At 42.9% G+C, this 19490-nt stretch overlaps 1 protein-coding gene across 1 annotated transcript in view; it reads right to left on the reverse strand.

Moving 5' to 3' along the window:
• Positions 1-19490, reverse strand: part of LOC115302863 (protein farnesyltransferase subunit beta) — a 64831-nt gene that overhangs the window by 17754 nt on the left and 27587 nt on the right. Inside the window, exons 4-7 of the mRNA XM_029952848.1 lie at positions 18506-18597; positions 10368-10514; positions 10183-10266; positions 4738-4824 (exon numbers count right to left, since the gene is read on the reverse strand). Of these exons, the coding sequence (XP_029808708.1) occupies positions 4738-4824; positions 10183-10266; positions 10368-10514; positions 18506-18597 (410 nt within the window). The remainder of the gene's footprint in view (positions 1-4737; positions 4825-10182; positions 10267-10367; positions 10515-18505; positions 18598-19490) is intronic.

Raw genomic sequence — 19490 nt, forward strand, 5'->3', positions numbered from 1 at the left:
CCACTACCCAAGTGGCGAGTTTTCCTCCCAACACAGCAGGCTACGTGGGGCAGAGGAACAGTCGAGTGTGAAAGGTCTGACGAGTGAGGAACGTGCAAGGGACCTCTTAACATCTTCCTTTCTCCTAACTTTCCCGAACTTACCTTTTAAAAGAATTTTTAATAAAACAAAAACAAAAACCAGATAGTGTTAAAGAATAAACAATTTAAGTAAATCTCCTCTCCATGCTGGCCTCCTAGTCCCTCTCACCAGCAGTGACCACTGTCAGCTTGTCTCCTCTCTCTCTCTCTCTCTCTCTCTCTCCACACACACCCCCCAACACACACACACGGTGCACACACATGATTTACATTCCACTATTCCTCCCTTTTATATGTGGAAGCAATTCAAATAATTGTAAATTAGTAAATTTGGTAAAATTCTTCGGGAATGTCTTCTAGCTAACCCTAACAGATTGAGCACAAGACCCCAACAAAATAAAAGGAACAGAATTTAAAAAGAGATAAACCCACAAAGGTAAAGAGCACAGGAGAAGATATGAATACAGACAGGAGATAACAAAATTTCAAAAGTCAGAAAAGGGGAAAGATAAGAAATAACGGACTTAACAGATTAGAGAAACCTAAACCAGCCTGGGGACAGGAGGCAGCAGAAAGCAAGATGATGTGCTCCAGCCGAAGGCCCAGGAACCAGAGGCACAAGATGCCTCAAGAAGTGGGATGAGTTGGAAACAAGTTAATTGGTTGCAAATGAATATAGGAATCAATTAGACCTCCGGGTCTTCCCCAGCAGAGGACGGGAAGTTTCAGGGGTTTAATCAAGAGGATCTGAACTCCAGGACATCTGACACAGCAGAGCCGGAAGAAGGCACCACACTGACCAGGGGATTGAGTGAGAATCTGTAATTGGAGCACAAACACCCCCTGCCCCTTTTCCTCCTAGTATTTCACAAAGCTGGCTGTCAACGTCATACCCCAACCAGAAATCTGGAAGATTCTTCTCAAGGGAAGCTGATAAGTCCAAGAGAAAACCCCAATGGGGTGAAAGACCGACTCCTAGCCCACCCTGGCCCACGCAGCTCCCCATCAGCTGTTTGGCCCTTGGCCCCCAAATATGGATACCAGACATTTGAGCAAAGTCTCTAATATGGAAGAGAGAGACTAAAACAGATGAACAAAAATACGATGGAGAAATAATGTAGGGAACAGAAGGAAAATGTTTAGAGCTCTATCTTTAGATAAAATATTATATGAAATAAAAACACTGCAAGAATAAAATATGCCTGAAACAAGAACAGGAGAGTATGTAAAAAAGAAATATCTGTTTCATAAATGAAGATAAAACAAGCTCTGGAAAATTTAAAATAGAATGGCAGAAATAAAAACTCAACAGAATAATTAGAAAAAAAAGGTAAGGGACTCTGTTAGAAAGTAAAGAAAGATTAAGGGTTAAAAAATAGGTAAAAAATTGTGAAAAATTAGAAGACTAACCCTACTGCTAGGAGGTTATAAAATGAGCAAACACTGAAAATAGAGGGAAAAAAACTATCAAAGAAATCATATAATAAAGGTTCTTGGATCTTAAGTATTTAGAATACCAGACTGAAGATATATGCTGAGTACATAAAAATTGGAAAAATAAATGTATATTGTGGTTCATCAGCCTGAAGTTTCCAAACTTCAAGAATAAAGATTCCAGGGGGCACCTGCGTGGCTCAGTCGGTTGAGTGTGTGACTTTGGCTCAGGTCATGATCTCACGGTTTGTGAGTTCAAGCCCCGCATCAGGCTCTGTGCTAACAGCCCAGAGCCTGGAGCCTGCTTCAGATTCTGTCTCCCTGTCTCTCTGCCCCTCCCTGCTCATGCTCGCTCGCTCTCTCTCTCTCTCTCTCTCTCTCTCTCTCAAAAATAAATAAAAACAGCAACAACAACAAAAAGTTTCCAACAACCTCTAGGGAAGGGGATAAGGTGGGACAGAGAAAAAAGAGAAGCAAAACAAACATATACAATGGATTGGGCACATAATGGTACCGGGAGGCAGTAAAGCACAGTGGTTACTATAACAGATTTTGGTCCCTTAAATTCTTTGTACTTTAGCTTAATATCAAATTCAATATCCCAGCATTTGACACTTAAAGAAACCATGATATGGAGAAGTGAAATAATTTGTGCAAGGCACAAAGCTATTAAATGACAAAATGGATTCAAACCCAGGTAAGTCAGAGTGCTCTCCTCCTGCAAATAACAGCTAGACACTCTGGACACAATACACAGAAACAATTCCTGAAGGCTCAGCAGACTGACAAAAGGCAGGCAGACTTTGGTGAGGACTTAGAAGTTGGAGCAGACCACAGCAGGCAGGCAGTCTCTTCCCTCCCCTATCCTATTTTTTTCTTCCCAGTTTGCCCTGAGGAAGGCTGTGGTCACCATTGCAGCAGCAGCAGCAGGTCAGTGGAGGGCAACCGAAACTAATAGAAAGCCACTATTTTTCTGATAAGAAGATCCAGGCTGACAGAAACCAATGAGGAATGCCAGAAAGAGGAGAGCCAGAAAAGAAAAACTCCAAATTCCATGTTCAAACTTCAGTGACATTTTTACCTGACTCCTTATCACACATCTACTGGGCAAAATGAAAGCAGCTTCTGACCCAAGAACAAATCAAAGAGTCGAACCACCACCCAGTGCAGATGTGACAACCCACAGTTTGCATCTAAGCAAGTTGATGGCTTGCTTAAAAACAACACTTGTTAGAGGAATCTAACAGAATCCAGTCTCTATAATATAACATCATATGTCCAAAATACAACCCCAAAATTACATGACTTTTGCATAATCAGGAAAATGGGACATTCCAACCCCAAGATACCAGGTGCTGAAATTACCACACAAGAATTTTAAAGCAGACTTATAACTATATATTTACCTCAGGGAAGTAGGAAAAAAAATACACTTGTAATGAATAAAAAGATAAGAAATCTTAACTGAAAAGCAGAAAGCATAAAAAAGAAATGCACCCAGATAGGTTAGCTCAAAGCCTATGCTCTCAACCTCTAAACGACCTTACCAATCTCTAGCTACCTTACTAGTGCATATTACATATCAGGTCTTCCATAGATGTTAGTAGTATCAGCCTTTTCCACAATGACACTGGAAGCCAGAAGATAATGGAGAGATGCTAAAAAACTCTGAAGGAATATAATTCATACAGGTTCCAATTTAGAAATCCCTAACCAAATAAACTATCAATCAAGCGTGCAAGTAGAATAAATAACATGCGCAATCTTAAAAAAAAAAAATTCATCTCCCAAGTGCTCTCTTTTGGAATCCACTGGAGTACATGCTTCATTAAAATGAGTAAGTAAGCCAAGAAAAAAGAGGACAGGGGCATCAACAAAGGAGAGAAGTGAAGTGAATTTCATGCTGAAAGGAAGCTTCTGGATGCCTGCTGTGCAGCAAGCTGAGAGCAATCTGTCCAGACTGAAGCAGGAGAGCAGGGGGCTCCAGGAAGGATAACTCAGTACACACACACACACACACACCCACCCACCCACCCCAAGGACTGATAGATCAGCTAAAGTGTTCGTGTTGAGAGTAACTACATAGCTCTGGCAGAAAATCTGGGAATAAATCCACGATCTTTACATTAAGAAAAAAAAAAGTAATGATTAATTCCAGGAAAATAAAAATTATGTAAGAAAGTAAATCTGATCATAGTTTACCATCTGATTTGCCTGTAAATTATATTTTCACAGTAACAGATTCTACTTTGGTAAGAATAAATGTGTGAAAAACAAAATAATACAGCCTCAATACCAAGTATGTAGGTATCCACTATATATTTTCTTTACTTTCTTTTAAATTATAAAATATTTAAAGCATCTAGGAAAGTCTAGCAAATACGCAGAACATCCCTGCATCTAACACTTAGCTTTAACTTAGCCATCCGCGCTTCAGGTCTCTCTTTAATTTAAAGAAATGAACCATTACAGGTACAGCTGAAGTCTGCTGTGGAGACGAGGAGACTTCTCTTGATTTCATGTCCTTTGCTCTCCCCCCAGAAGTAACCACCATCTTGAATTTGCTGTTTATTCTTCCCAGGCATGTTTTTATATTCCCACATGTGATTCTTCTCATAACCAATATCGAATTATTGGGCATGTTTCCAAATTTTAAGTAAGTGTGCTCACCTGCATGTTTTAACACCCTTTATTTTAACTCAGTGTTGTTTTGGGGATTTATCCACGCTGATACATGTAGCTCTGGTTTCTTCATTTTAACTAACTTACATTGCAGTGTGACTCTACCATAATTTACTTCTCCATCTCGTGCTTTTGAACATTTAACCAGTTCCTGGGTTTTTGCTATTACAAACAAGTTGTATGTTTGTCTCTTTATGCATATGTGTGAGTTTCTGTACAAGTGTGATTGCTGGGGCATCAGCAAGGGCATCTTATTACCGAACTGCTCCCCAAACTGGTTAAACCCACTTAGATGCCCACAAATACGGCTAGCCCAAGGCTTTGGGCCTTGCCAATCCATACAATCACACAACACTGAAGAAAGTGTGGAAAAAAGAAACTTTTTTTTTTTTTTTGAAATGCACAATCCTACATAGATAGATCCAATCTATCTCTTGTCATTTTATATTCCCTTCCATTCCTTTTTTCCACTTTCCTTACTTTTTCAGAATCTTGACCACCCGCGTTCTAAGAGGCCAGGACAAACCCCAGCACCTCTCACCTCGCTATCCATTCGGCGGTGCCCTCAAAGAGGTCTGGGGTGATGATGTTGGTCAGAGAAGCCACGGAGGCGGCACAGTACGCACTTCTGTTAGGACAGAAAACACAGGGGGACAACGTTAATTTTTAAGGAAGGGATGAAATAAGGTTCACGGGACTTCTTGGGCTAGTTGCCCTCTGCTTGGTAAGCTGTCATCACCTCCTGTCCTCACTCTTGGCACATGGTCAGTCCTCCTGGGTCTCCAACTGAGAGGTTTGACATTCTATTTGGATTGAGTTGCTCACAGCGTGGCTTCAGTGAAAGAACATGACATTCTAGTCTCCCTACCTCCACATGGTCAAATCTACATCAGAGGAAATAGCAGCCATATCAATTCATGTCCAAAGTGAATTCAGCTATTCTTTCAAAGACCTGCCATGGTTCTCAAACTTCCATGGTGTCATTCAAGTATTTCTGATACACTCATTTTATTGAGATGTCAGTCATGTTTTAGATCCACGGTTTCTGTTTATAGCATGGACACATTAAAGGTTAACTATATTTTGTTTCTGCAACAGACACTCCAAAGAAGGGCACCAAACCCTAATGGCCAGGAACAGATGAGTCCACTCAGGCCTTGAGAGGGAGAAAAGCGCTTTGATTTCAAGCAGAACAGACACCAGTACAGACACACACACTACACACTTTTCAATGAAAATGAAAGAATGCCTTTTTTTTAATGTTATCTTACTTGATTTGGAATAATCCTTGCCATTCCGCCCCGCCAGCCCTAATTCTTCCCAGGACACGTCTTATTTCAGCTTCTCCCTCTGTGATGGAATATAGCTACAAACTGTCTTTTCTTCCCTTCTATGCCCTTTTCCAATAGCCAGCGTCTCAGCTCCACTTTACGCTGAAGACAAAAACTGTCTGTTTTAATTATGCTTACAGATCCTTTTTCTAAGGGCTCCTAAGGAACACGAAAGGAAAGAAAGAGAAGGGTCTAGTCCATTATTGTTCAATGTGGACACAATACTAAGCCAAACTTACAGAGGTATTCCAAAAAGAAATTTCAGCAGAAACTGCAAGCATTATTACGCGATCAGCATCTTTATCAGCCCGTTCACGCTGGCCACGGCGGAGCAGAGGCTGAGTCCCCCTGGCAGGCATCAGAAGTACGCCAGAGTCCTCTGTTCCAAATGCCTTCACCTACCGTTAGCTAACTTCGGATATCTGAGCTAATTTCCTTCAGGCTTTGAGCGCTCAGAGGGGTTTCACAGTATTTGCTCTTGAACCCTAATATAACCTCTGAGGTAGGGAGGTGGCCAACAATGTAGTTTGCTTCTCACAAAGGGAAGAACTGAGATGTGATGCCAGAAGCCACGAGTCCTAGATCTTACACTGAAAAGGGCGGGGGGGGGGGGAGAACAAACACACTTTTTCATGCAGTTTCTTCCTCTCTCCATCCGTCTGCTCATCACATCTCTCAAATTTGTCCACTCCTCTCCATCCTCTCTGCCTTCCCCCAAATCCAAGTCACCATTACCTGCATCAATCTGCTGCCTGGCCTTTCTCCATCCAGCCCTGAAACCTGAGGACTTTTACTAAAACACCACAATCTATTCACTGCAACTGGAAAAGTTCTAATAAAATGCAAAACAGATCAAGTCACTCCCTACTTAAAACTGGTCAGTGGCTTCTCACTGCTCTTAAAATAAACTCTCTAGCTCTTAAGGAGATTCCAGGACCCCTCCGTTTGGTCCCAGCCTGTCCTTCCAGCCTCACTTCTACCATCCCCCACCCCCACCCCAATGCCCTCTGTACCTCAGCAACACCAAACTGCTTTCTTGAACACACTCCCTGTCACCTCAACTTCTGCAAATGCTGGGTCCCTGTCTCCCAGCTATCCTCACAGCATGCTCCAAGTTATAAAACCTGGATTAGGAGGTCAGTAATAAATACTCCTTTCTTAAGAACTGGGAAAAAACTGTACTTGCGAGGAGTTCACTGCAATTTGATTATTGGCAGCCTTCCAGTGCCATAAACACTTGCGTCAGTTCCTCCCAGACACCTTTAGGAGCTCTGACGGATAGGAAAGACCAGAGACTACTCTGTCTAACCCAGGATGAGATATGCCAGCCTCCAGATGCCCAGATAGATGTGCCCTAAAGGAAGCTAACATTGCTGCTTCTCTCCAGGTCAAACCCACTCAAACAAGCACTCCGGAATCCTGACTGACACTTTTAGGCAAAGGATGATTAAATAACAAGCAAAAAATGATGGAATTGGGGTACTAGAAACCAGGCAAAGCAAAAAAAGCTTTCACATCTCTAAGCCCATGCAAGTGGAAAGCGTGGTTGGAACAGAGCACATCACTGGAAGAGCCTAGGTACAACGCTCTTCAGTGGAACGGATCGATTCTACCTGAGAAGTTTCCTGGCATTCATCTAGCAGATATAAATAAGAACACAGAAAACACTGGAGCTAAAACAACTAAGTTAGAAAATAATTGTATCTGAAAAAGGTATTTGATATAATGCCAAAGCAATCTTGCTTTTGCCTAATAACTTCAGAAATTTTTAAAAAGCTAAATTTTGAGACTGTGGATACTCAGTTGTACTATCTGTAGAATAGAAATGAAAATGTAGAGTCTGTTGGGGGAGAAAAAACTTTGAACTTTTTCCTTAAGAAGAGTCAACCCAAGGGGCACCTGGGTGGCTCAGTCAGTTAAGCGTCTGGCTTCGGCTCAGGTCATGATCTCACGGTACATGGGTTTGAGCCCCGCGTCGGGCTCTGTGCTGACAGCCTGGAGCCTGCTTCAGATTCTGTGTCTCCCTCTCTCTGACCCTCCCTGCTCATACTGACTCTCTCTGTCTCTCAAAAATAAATAAATTAAAAAAAAAAAGAAGAGTCAACCCAATACTGTTTTTCTTCACTAGTTATATTGGCTTTGTTGGCATTTACAGGGGTTAAAAAAACAAGACAACGGCCCCCAAATGGAATCACTTATGCTAAGCTCCATGTCTTAATCACTTTCAGCTCCCCAGAAATGAAATCTTAAACCAGCCAATGAGGAGTTACCTGATGAGCACTACCTAGGTCACTGACAGAACCCGGCTGTCCCCTAAAGGAAAGTAACTTTGCAATAACTGGCCCACTTTTTTTTTTTTTTGCCTAGTTTAACTTCCCTGTTCCCACTCCTTTCTGCCTATAAAAATCTCTCATTGTGTATAGGTCCTCAGAGTACCTTTCTATCTTCTAGATTAGATGCTGCCTGACCAGAAAAGATTTTTGCTCAAACTCTTCCATTTTAAAAAACATATCTCAGTTTGTTTTAACAACAGATACTGGGATATTATGATATAATAAGAAATACATACAGTAAAACCTTGGATTGCGAGTAATTTGTTCTGCTGGTGTTCCGCAAGATAGGCAATATGCCTAATAAATTTTAACTTGATAAACAAGTGATGTCTTGCAATACAAGTTGTACGTAATACCAAATGTCACATGATCACAAGTGATCCCATAGTTTTTGAAATTCGCTTTGATATAAAAATGCTTTGGATTACAAGTATGTTCCTGGGGGCGCCTGGGTGACTCAGTCAGTTAAGTGTCCGACTTCAGCTCAGGTCACGATCTCATGGTTCGTGGGTTCGAGCCCCACGTCGGGCTCTGTGCTGACAGCTCAGAGCCTGGAGCCTGCTTCAGATTCTGTGTGTCCCTCTCTCTCTGCCCCTCCCCCACTCATGCTCTGTTTCTGTCTCAATAATAAATAAACGTAAAAAAAAATTATTAAAAAAAAGTGTGTTTCTGGAATGCATTATGCTCTCATACCGAGGTTTTACTATATTTGGTTTTCTCCCAGATTCCTGGAACAAAGCTCCTCAAACCCTTGGAATTTCCTGGGTGACAGGGCTGATAGAAGGGTCTTTAGTTATTCATAATGAGCTCTGGTCAAGCACACCCGAGTTATGCTAATGAGGTGACTCCTGGAGGATGGACTGCTTGCCAAAGGCTCTGACCGCATCATCAGAGGGTTGGAACTTTCAGCACCATCGCCTCCCTGACAAGAGCAGCTACAGATTGAGTTAATCACCAACGGCCAGTGATTTCATCAATCACGCCTACACGATGGAACCTCCGTAAAAACCGTAAATGCAGGTATTTGGGGTAGCTTCCAGGTTGGTGAATGCATCTGTGTACCGGCCAGGAGGGTGGCAAAACCCAGCCTCATGGGGACAGAAGTTCCTACGCTTTGGACCGTTCCAGACCCTGTCCTATATACCTCTTCATCGAGCTGTTCATTTGTATCCTCTATAATATCTGTTGCAATAAAGCAGTAAGTAAAGTGCTTCCCTGAGATCTGCGAGCAAATTATTGAATGTCAAGAGGGGGTCATGGGAACCTCTGGTTTGCAGGCAAGTCAGGCAGAAGTGTGGGGAACCTGGGGACACATTGCTTGTGACTGGCATTTGAAGTGCAGGTGATCTTGTGGGACTGAGCCCTTAACCTGTGGAATCTGAGCTAAATCTAGTTGGTTCGTGTTAGAACTGTTTAACATGAGGGAAAAAAAACACCTGTTTGGTGTTGGAAATGTTGTAAGAAACAGTTTTTCCAGTGGAGAACTGATTTTAGGTTTGAATAGACATATCACATGTTTTTTTCTCCGCCTTTACTTTCAAACCAATGGTTAAGCCAGAAAATAAATCAACTTTTGTAGAAGCTAACCACATTTACACATAAGGCAATAAGAAGGCTTTGCTACAGAAAGCTCAAAAACACATATTTCTCTAAGAATTTGATATAAAATCTCAGTGATCCACCACCCTTGAGAAATGACTTAGTGAATTTCCTATATGCTTCAGCAATCTCCTGCCAGATGAGTGAGCTACTTGTGAGGTACGTTAGATAATTCTAGAGTAAAATATTAATTTTGAGCCAACTGGTTCCAATCAGTTATTGAAACTCTATTTCCCTGCACTCAACTGGCCCCCAAGAATTTTTGCACCTCCCAAAGCAATTCTCATTCAGGTGATAAACATTCTCACAAGTTCAAATCCAGTCAGAAAATATTTACTAAGTTCCTACTGGGCTTCCTTCTTCCTTCCTATCCCAGAAAGATGAAAGTTTAAATACACTGTACTGTTATTATATGTTACATATGGTATTTCATTTTATACCAACCAAGTACGTTTTTGATTTTGGAGACAAAAGCATTTCATTTTGTTCCTGTCTTGGTTATATTTTGCCATTTACATTAGAGAGGTGAAGTGGCAGTGACACCTGAGGACATCTGTGTCATGTTTGCAATGATTGTGAGCTGTGTCACTGACACGCCATTCTACATGTCATTCTCTGAGACAAAGCAGCAGCTTTTCCATATTGCTCCTTGGGTTTGGCATCTCCAATGGCAGAGAAGATCGAGAATCTACTGACACAGTAGCCTGAGAAAACCCCACTCACCTCACATCCACCTCACCTCCAACGTGCATGAGAAAAGAGCCATCGGGTTGCTTCAATGAGTACAAATACTGAAGAAGCTTCTCTCTGAGAAACAAATAGGAGAGGGGCAGGAGACAGCAATGGTCAGTGCAGTGGCAGCAGCTGGGGACCCCTTGCATGTCTGGCACTGCCAGCTTTGGCTGTACCTGTTAATGACGTCATAGGCCTCCTCGGTGCCAATGATGCATAGTGCGTTGACTGCTGCATATGTGGGTGCAAGGTGTGGGTACTGGCCAGGGCCCCCTCCAAAGCCACCTTCTGGACTTTGACACAGCTCCAGGAACTGACACACGCTAGGTACACAGCCAAAGGGAAAAACAAAGTCAGAGAACAATTCGTTTCACAACACCAAACTCCACCAGTGTCTATGCCTTTTCCGACGTTCGCCCTCCCTGAAAAGGGGAAAAAAAAAACCCTCTCCTCCCACCTTCTGAACACATATTGAATATAATTAACCTTTGAAAAGGGCCTAACTCTCTACCCTGCTATTTTGAGGGCCCGTCTTTCTGAATTTTTTATTTTAGCACCTGTCTAATCATAAAGCAAGAAATGTAAGTCAGGCAGAAAGAAAGAGACTTTCATAGGATTGGGAGTAAGTCTCATACTTCTTGACCAAATCTCTCTCACACTTTTCACTCCGTGTGCCACCCTGGGTCTGTGGAACCAGCCCCTTCCCCTTGCCTTTGGGGTGCCCCCCAGGCTTTGAATTTTGCCTAAATTATGGTGGTGCCCAACTACTTCTTTCCATGCTAACCATCCTGGTCTAGAGCCACCACCTAGGCTTACCCAAAATATTTAAAGAGCTGTCTTCTCCCTCCCATTGCCCCTAAGCCCCCGGGGCTTTGGACTTTTCTTCCTACTACCAACAAGAAACCAGCTTTTAATGGATTCTGCATCCATGGTTAGGAAAAACAGAAGAGGGCTGCCGTCATGCTCATACCCCTTGTGGCAAACTGCAGCACTGCCGACTCACATCATAAAAATGCATCCTGGCCTGTCGGCTTTTGGGGACTTTTTCACTCCAATCCACAGAGGCTCCAGTTTCCTCACTGAGGGAAACTTTATTAAAGAGTTTGCCTCCAAGCACGGCATCAGGTTGCCCAGAAGTAGCATTTTTGCCTTAGGTCGAAGCAAGGGAGCCCTTATTAACCCAAGGTCCTCCTGAAGTTCACCGGGAAGGGGTGCCCCAGGAAAGCCCTGGTTATCACACTCTCTCCCCACGGCTCAGCTGAGCTCACTGGCTTCCTATCAGGACAAGCCTCCACTTAAGAGAACAAGTTGGAAATCTGTGCCCTAGTGCTCAGGCAGCATTCTTTTCTTGGACTCCTTCATCTTATTCTTTCTTATCTACTGTGGCCAGAGGGGCTACACAGTGTCTAGTTAATCTCCACTAGGACACAAGTTGATTATTGCTTTTCCACATCATATCTGATGACTTGATTTCAGACCTTCCATTATCTGGCAGGGACAGCAATAAAAAAATGTTGCTGACTCGCTACTGAGATCCTGAAGTCTTCACGAGTTTTAAAAACAATACACATTCCCTTGCACCTGCGATTTTACAAGGACTGAAGCTGAAGCTGATCATCAGAGAAGACAGACAGTTCTGTGGCATATTTGTAATAGCAATTAATTTTCATAGAGAAAATTAGTTTGGTCCTAACATATTTTCCAAACCTTCCTCATATTCATATCCTATTTCCTGGAAACAAATAGCTAATAAACTCATGTCCTGACAAAGGCTGCCTAAACTTGCATGCAAAACATTTTCTGTGCCACAAAAACAAAAGGTTTTAGTTGATATAAAACTTAAAAGCACATGTAAAAAACTGAAAAGAAGAAGAGTCACCCAGTCATCCATTCTCTTTCCCAGCTCCCGAGGCAGAATCCTGCCAAATGCAACACCCCGGACTCGGCAGCCTAACGTCCGGTGAGCTGGGATCTGAATGTACCAGACACCTTTAAATCTTTCCTCCCTGCCAACCTCCCTCAGCTGACTGGCCGCGGGGCTATGCTGGGGAGCAGGGTGGGGCTTTTCTGGACTCTAAGACGCTTCCCCATCACAGAACATTCTGCTCCAGAGGCTCTCCAACTCACACCTTAAGGAAGTGGCAAACTGACCATGAAGCTGCCGGCTGTCATTAGTAGAGTTCTCAGCAACTCTGGGAACCAAAATGTGAATGAGACTTCTATCTATCAAAAGAGGATGGAAAAAATGTCTCTTAGAGACCAGAAATTCACCAACTAGTAAAAAAAAAAAATCACAGGCAGGAGACACGGTGCAAACATGAAGGGCAGCTGACTTTGTAAAAGAGCAAGAATGTGTAGTATTTTGTCACACGACTAAAAGATCTAGCAGATCTGTGTTCTTTGAAGTCAGCAAGGCACTTCGTTCTAGCAAACTGGCAAAACATCTTTTATATTAAGGATTTTCAAACCCAAGATGTGTGCATCACAATCGTGGGAGAGCCAGGAGAGAAAAAAGAGACCCAGGCTTCTTGAAGCAGGACCAAGCCTGGGCCTCTGTTTTTTTCACCAAATTCCCAGATGATGTGACTACACACAAAGTTTGAGAACCACAAGTCTTGGCTGAGCAGTTAGAATCACTCGGGGGATGTTTTATAAAAACCCAATGCCCAGGTCACACCCAATACCAATGAAATCAGAATCACTGAGGCTGGGACCCAAGTTGCCATAGTTTTTTTTTTTTTAATTCCCATGTGACTCCAATGTATAGCCAAGGATCAGTGCCTCTCAAACTTGAGTGTGCATGGAAATCACCCGAGAACCTCATTGAACTGCAGCTCTAGCTCAGAAGGGCTAGATGGGCTAGAAAGTCTGTAGTTTTAGCAAGCTGCAGCTGATGGCAATGCCACTGGTCTGGGGAAGCTATTTAAATTTTAAATTTAATTAAGTGGAATTAATTTAATTTTTAGCTCCTTGGTCACACAAGTTACACTGCAACTGTTCAATAGCTACACGCCCCTAGGGGCTGTCACAAAACAGAGAACATCTGCATTACTGTGGAAAGTTCTACTGAACCCCAACACTCTATCATTCACTATTAAAAAGTCTGTAAAACCTGTCAGAAGATCACGGTCAAAGCAAGAGTATCAGTGACTCACTTCTAAGGAGTTACTTGGACTGAGAGGTGATGGTTGAAGGCTGACTATGGGCATGGCTGCCACCAGCTTGAAGTACTCAAAACTGTGTACAGTGAACAAACAAAATAATACAAAAGGAGCAGAGAGACACCGCCAAGGTGAGAATTAAAGCCCAGGATACTATAAGACAAGTCAGAAGCACATAAGAATAAAACAAATGAAACGCGTACAAGTAATAAATAACCTACTTAGGGATGGCAGCAGTGGGGATGGGTACATCATAACAAATATGACGGGAAAGGACTAGGAGTGCAGGAGAAAGAGGGCCAGAGGTTAGCGTCCAGGAGTTGTGGACAAAAACAAGAACACTTAAGAGCATCAAAAACACAGTGCTGGTCACAACTGTATTTGGCTCAAACCTCCATTTTCCAACTAAAAGAAGGTTCAGGTTAGAATTATAAAAACAGATGTGCCTGGGTGGCTCAGTTGGTTAAGCATCCGACTCTTGAATTTGGCTCAGGTCATGATCTCACAGTTCATGGGTTCAAGCCCCACATCAGGCTCTGCACTGTCAGCACCCAGCCTGTTTGGGATCCTCTCTCTCCCTTTGCCCCTCCCCTGCTCGTGTGCATGCGCTATCTCTCAAAATAAACTTAAAAAAAAAGAATAGTAAAAATGGCCAAATATTAAAAATATTAAAAGGCTTCATATTACAGGCAACCACCACCATGAGGAAGCAACCCAGCAAAATACCTTAGGTATACAAAGGGTAGTTACACAAACTTTCTAGTAGAGAAACGGACACTGAAGCCAGTTTGTAGCAGCAGAATTTAGGTCAGGTTCAAGAAAACTTTCAGCACCAGAGCAGGTTACCACGAACAGGCTGAAGGCCAAGAACAAGTTAAAAGATCATAGATTTGGAAATAGGAACAGTCTCCTCCTTAAGCAGGATGGCTGGGAAGGAGATGCCTATAGAAGATGACGGCATGGACATCCAGCCTCCTCTAGTACTAAGGCTTTTGAATTTCATACCATAAAACAAGTTCTGCTTAGTAGAGGGAGAAGAGAGCTCCTTCCCTAGCAGGGCACAGCAGTGAGTGGGTGGAGAAGACAGTCTGCACCGACTCCAGGAGGCCGGGGCCGCCCGTGGAGTCTGACACGTTGTCTGACTCCATCAAGCGCCATCAAGCCATCCTCTGGATGCTGCTGTTCTAGACGCAAGGTCAAGTCTAAAGATGGTTATTGTAGAGCAGGGTTTCTCCACCTTGGCACTCTGATATTTTGGACTGTGTGGTTGTTCGCTCTGGGAACTGTCCTGTGGAGGAAATCTGGGAACACCCCGGCCCCCCTCTACCTACCTGACACCAGTAGCACCTGGCCAAAACATGCCCAGAACACAAAGCACTAGGTAAGCTATCTTCACAGAAGGATAAGGAAACAGACAAATTATATTTAAAAATTAAAAGGAAAAATATTTAAAGAGCTATTCAGGGAATCTGCTACGAATAACTTTTTGAAAGGGAAATAGTAAAACAGTGACACATGAAAACTTAATGAACATTTAGAAAGACTTTATAAGCAGGAAAGTCTTAAAACAATGAAGTTACAGACAATTTTTAGATTTTACAGAAGCTAAAAACCGAACTTTAACAGTGCAGCCGTCTCCCTGTGATTTCACTTTACTCTGTGTGTTACGTTAAAGTCATTTTCAATAGCGAAGCATGGGATTCTCATTAAAGGATGCTTCCTTCCTTCTGTGCTAAAATCGTTAACTAATATACTTAGTCTGGTTCCAAAATATTAAATTTATTTCAGGGACACATATGTATAAATTTGTGGATATAACCTCTTAAGCTAAATTCTTTTTTTTTTTCTTTTTCTTTTCTTTTTGAGAGACAGAGAGAGACAGTGTGAGCAGGGGAGGGTCAGAGAGAGAGGGAGACACAGAATCCTAAGCAGACTCTAGGCTCTGAGCTAGCTGTCAGCACAGAGCCCGACGTGGGGCTCAAACCCACGAGCCGTGAGATCATGACCTGAGCCAAAGCTGGACGCTTAACCGACTGAGCCACCCAGGGGCCCCGTAAGCTAAATTCTTAAGCAAGCTAAATTCCACCTATGAATATATTGTTCTTGAAAGATCTGAGTCCAGCAGTAAAAACCTGGTCTTGCTGGCTTCAGTTAGCAGTCACAGCAGCAGAGAAAGCGATTTTGTCCACTAGAGGGAACTCAGTTTGCCATCTTGGTCCCTAAACAGAAGCGCAAAGGTGAACACAATAGGAAAGAGAAACGTGTGTGTGTGTGTGTGTGTGTGTGTGTGTGTGTGCGCGCGCATGCGTGCATGTGTGTGTGTGTGTGTGTGCGCGCGCATGTGTGCGTGTGCGTGTGTGTGTGTGTGTGTGTGTGTGACCTGTACTAAGTGGCAGAGTGGGGAAAGAAAAGGGCAGAAAATAATAAAACTCCAGAGCTAAACACTTCACCTTAATATTTATAAGAAGAAGGGAACAGAAACCTGACCATACTTTCAAAGCATTTCTTTTCTCTGTGCAAAATAAATCCAATATCAGACAGTCTTTTAAAAATCCCAGTATGTTTACAGAAATCATTAAGATTTCTTTTATCTTACTAAAAATAGTTTATTTCCCTATAGGCCAGAGCTACTAGGCTCTGTTGATAACAGATATTATCTGAACCTAGACTGAACTGTCTGCTAGGCACGAAACAAAATACATTGTTGGAAAGCCTCAGTAATTCTTTAAAAGTCTGTTACATCAGAAGAATCACAAGTAAAGATTTTAAGACAGCTGTGAAGCAGAAATTCTGTCATTCACTATCAACTGGTTCTTGAAATGAGGACAAAGTAGCTTTTTTGTTTTAAAACATTCTTTTAAGTACAAAACAATAAATAAAGTTTTAGAACATGGAAATTGGCTTTAAAAAAAAAAAGGAAAAATTCACCTTTAACCTCACCATCTAGAAATAACTACTACCAAGTGTGTATATATGTCTTTCTGGTTTTCCCTATGCATATAACCGGCTATCTATCTATCTATCTATATATATATTTTTTAATTTTGGAAAAAGTGAGAGAGTGCACAAATGGGGTAGTGGGGCAGAGGGGGAGAGGGAAGAGAGAGAGACAGAGGGACAGAGGACAGAGAGAGAGAGAAAATGGATCTCAAGCAGGCCCCTCGCTGAGTGCAGAGCCTGATGCAGGACTCAATCCCACAACCCTGGGATCGTGACCTGAGCCGAAATCAAGAATTGGATGCTCAACCGACTGAGTGACCCAGGGGCCCCTAAGTAGCTATACTTTTAATCTATAGAAGCTGAATCTTTTTAACTATTTTCACTTAATTCATGGGTATCTTTCTATGTAAATACATGCATTTTTATATACAAATATGTACTTCATATGTATGTTTTTTATTAAAATATAATTGATAAACAACACTGTGTAAGTTCAGGTGTACAACATAGCAATTCAGTATTTGTAAATATTGTGAAATGACCACTATAGTAAGTACAATTAATATTAACTGAAGTTTTTTAAATGGCTGCAGAGAATTTCTTTGTATGTACTACACCGTATTTTACTTCAAGTACACTTGAGCACATCCCTACTGTGGATATTCAGGTTGTCTTCAGTTGCTCACTGTGAAAAGCCCTTTCAAGAGGCTCCCCTCTTCCTATCTGATGTCGCCCGGAGAGCTCATTTCCTGGGCCAAGTCTTACCTCTCAAGCACTAAGTATGTACCACCTAGAAAAAAACCTCAGAATCGATGCTAACCCCAGTTTGACCCAAGTTCTTCCTCTTTAGGAACTACGTCCTCCATAGGGGCCCACCTGTACTTCCCTCTTCCAGAATCTTCCATCATTTTTTTTCCCTCTCTCATATACAACTTTCCCATTTCCCCTAGTATGCATCCTGATTGTGTATGTGTGGGGGAGAAATTTCCCAAACAATCCACAACCCCCAACTGGTATTTCAAAAACACATGAGCCTTTATTTTGACAATTAAATTCCTGTTATTGCAGAAACTGTGTCCAGTTCTACTTCCAGAGCCAGAAGCACCCAGGCTTGCAGCAGACGCATGAGGACAATGCATATTTTTCCTCTCTCTCAGAAAGCTTTGTACATATCACAGGGGTTAATGGCCTAATTCTTCATTATCCTCCCTATCCATAGTCATCACAAGACACCATGCCCAGGAAGGCAAGAATGAGAGGTTATTGTTAAGGCAGAACGAATGAGACAATGTGTGGTTCTGTTCTTCTGACCTGATAGTGTGACCCCGGGCAGGGGCACTGGGACCAGGGAGGGGCACGGGCTAGCCTGCACGTACCCTTGCCCGGCTGTCGCTGTGTGCTGTGGAAAAACAGAGCTGGCTCGTGGCCCTTTCCTCCCAGACTCCCCTCCGTCCGGAGCACCAGGGGAGCAGATGAACTCAAAACACCGCCAAGGAACGGGCTTATTCTCAGTGAGAACTGGAGGGTCAGATCCAGTTCTGGCCGCCCTTTCCTATCCCAGGTATCCCTAAAGTTTCATCTTTAAAGTATGAATTGTGATGAGCATCTAGGCATGAGGTGCCATGCTCATTCCCAGAACACCATCTACGCCAGCAGTTTGGGAAGAATCTCAGTTACTTAGATCTCTACTCAAAAATCAGAAGTTTGAGAATATTGTGAGTCAAGGCATTTGGGCACCAAGGGGTGTTAACACATCTAGGACAGCAAGAGCTAACTACCCCCCAGGCACTGGTGAAGAGGGACATCTATGGAGGTGTTTATGGAAGGCAAAGGCATTTTTGCTCATTGGCTTGGCACACATTTCCTCACAACAGCTATTCAAATGCATACTGTACTTTCTGGCAAAATCATGTCTCTCAGAATTGATGATGAAGAACTTTCTCCAAGAGCAGAGCAAGAGCCAAAAGAAAAGGCCATAGAAGAAACCAGAATCCTTCTCTTGGGAGTTCAAAGTCTTGTTCTACCCACAAGCTCACAATAGGCTGCTAAAGTGGAGGAGTTTCAGGAAGTTACTGGGGTCAAAAGGAGGGAAAGGATTTCTTTGTAACATGAGGTGTTTTTCATTCAAATCAATAAAACTGAAACAAAACCAGAACCCTCCAACTCAAAACAGAATTTAGAGAACAGCCCAGGTTTCCTGAAGCCAGACTCACTCTGTGGCCACCATCTGGGGGATGGGTTCATCTAGGAGCTCCAAGCTGTGCAGAATCCAATAGCAGAGCCATGGGCGGCTGGCATCCAGACACTGTGAAGGCACAGGGGAGAAAACACACCCCTTATTCAGAATCGTCCCAAGACGCTGCTGACAAGGCAACATCTATCTCGCCCCGGCAGCTCAGAAAGGGGGAGGAGGGCACCCTATGAACAATAAGTGAATGAAGGACACTTTGCTTTGTGGCCGCAGCCAGCAGCTGAAATGGCCATATGTGCAGAAAGGACAATGGGACAAAGTTCACCTTGCCCCCACTGGGCCCTTCCCTGACAGGCACCTAAGGAAGGCTGAGCTGGGGAGAGCCCACAGGCTAGGAAGTCAAGTGATGCTGTTTTCTCAGTGCAGACCCAAGGCGATATATACTCTCAGAAAGGGATTTCCTGGAATTAACTCAGTCATCGATTCAACAATATTTACCACGTCCTTGTGTAGGCCAAGTACTGCATTAGATACTGTGGGCAAAATAATGAGTAAAATTCAGTTTCCACTCTTGAGGTTCTTAGGATGTAGAATGTGTGTGTTTATCTGCAGAGGAAGAGGGCTCTAGACCGATGCATTTAAGCACGAGTTACCTTATGGCTTTCTGGAGCAGGACAGCACAAATCACACGCATACATGCGCCTGAATAACAGTACACGCTGTAAAGGGCAGAAGCAGGGTCCTGGGGGAGCACACGAAGGGCCTACTTCTTCCTGGGGGGCTGGCAAAGCCTTCCCAAGGTCATATGTAAACAATTTTGGATCCTGATTCAATCCATTAACGTGTACGGAGCATTCAAGGCTAGGCAGACAGGTAGTATGACTACTCCAGTTTTCCAGATTAAAAGTATGTAAGTGAGAGCCAAAGAGATGAACTTTTCCCAGATTACAAAGACATCAAATGTCAAAGCTGAGACAAGCAGCCAGGTTTTTGGACTCCCACTCCAG

This window comes from Suricata suricatta, chromosome 9 (assembly GCF_006229205.1).
Source record: "Suricata suricatta isolate VVHF042 chromosome 9, meerkat_22Aug2017_6uvM2_HiC, whole genome shotgun sequence".
NCBI lineage: Eukaryota > Metazoa > Chordata > Mammalia > Carnivora > Herpestidae > Suricata > Suricata suricatta.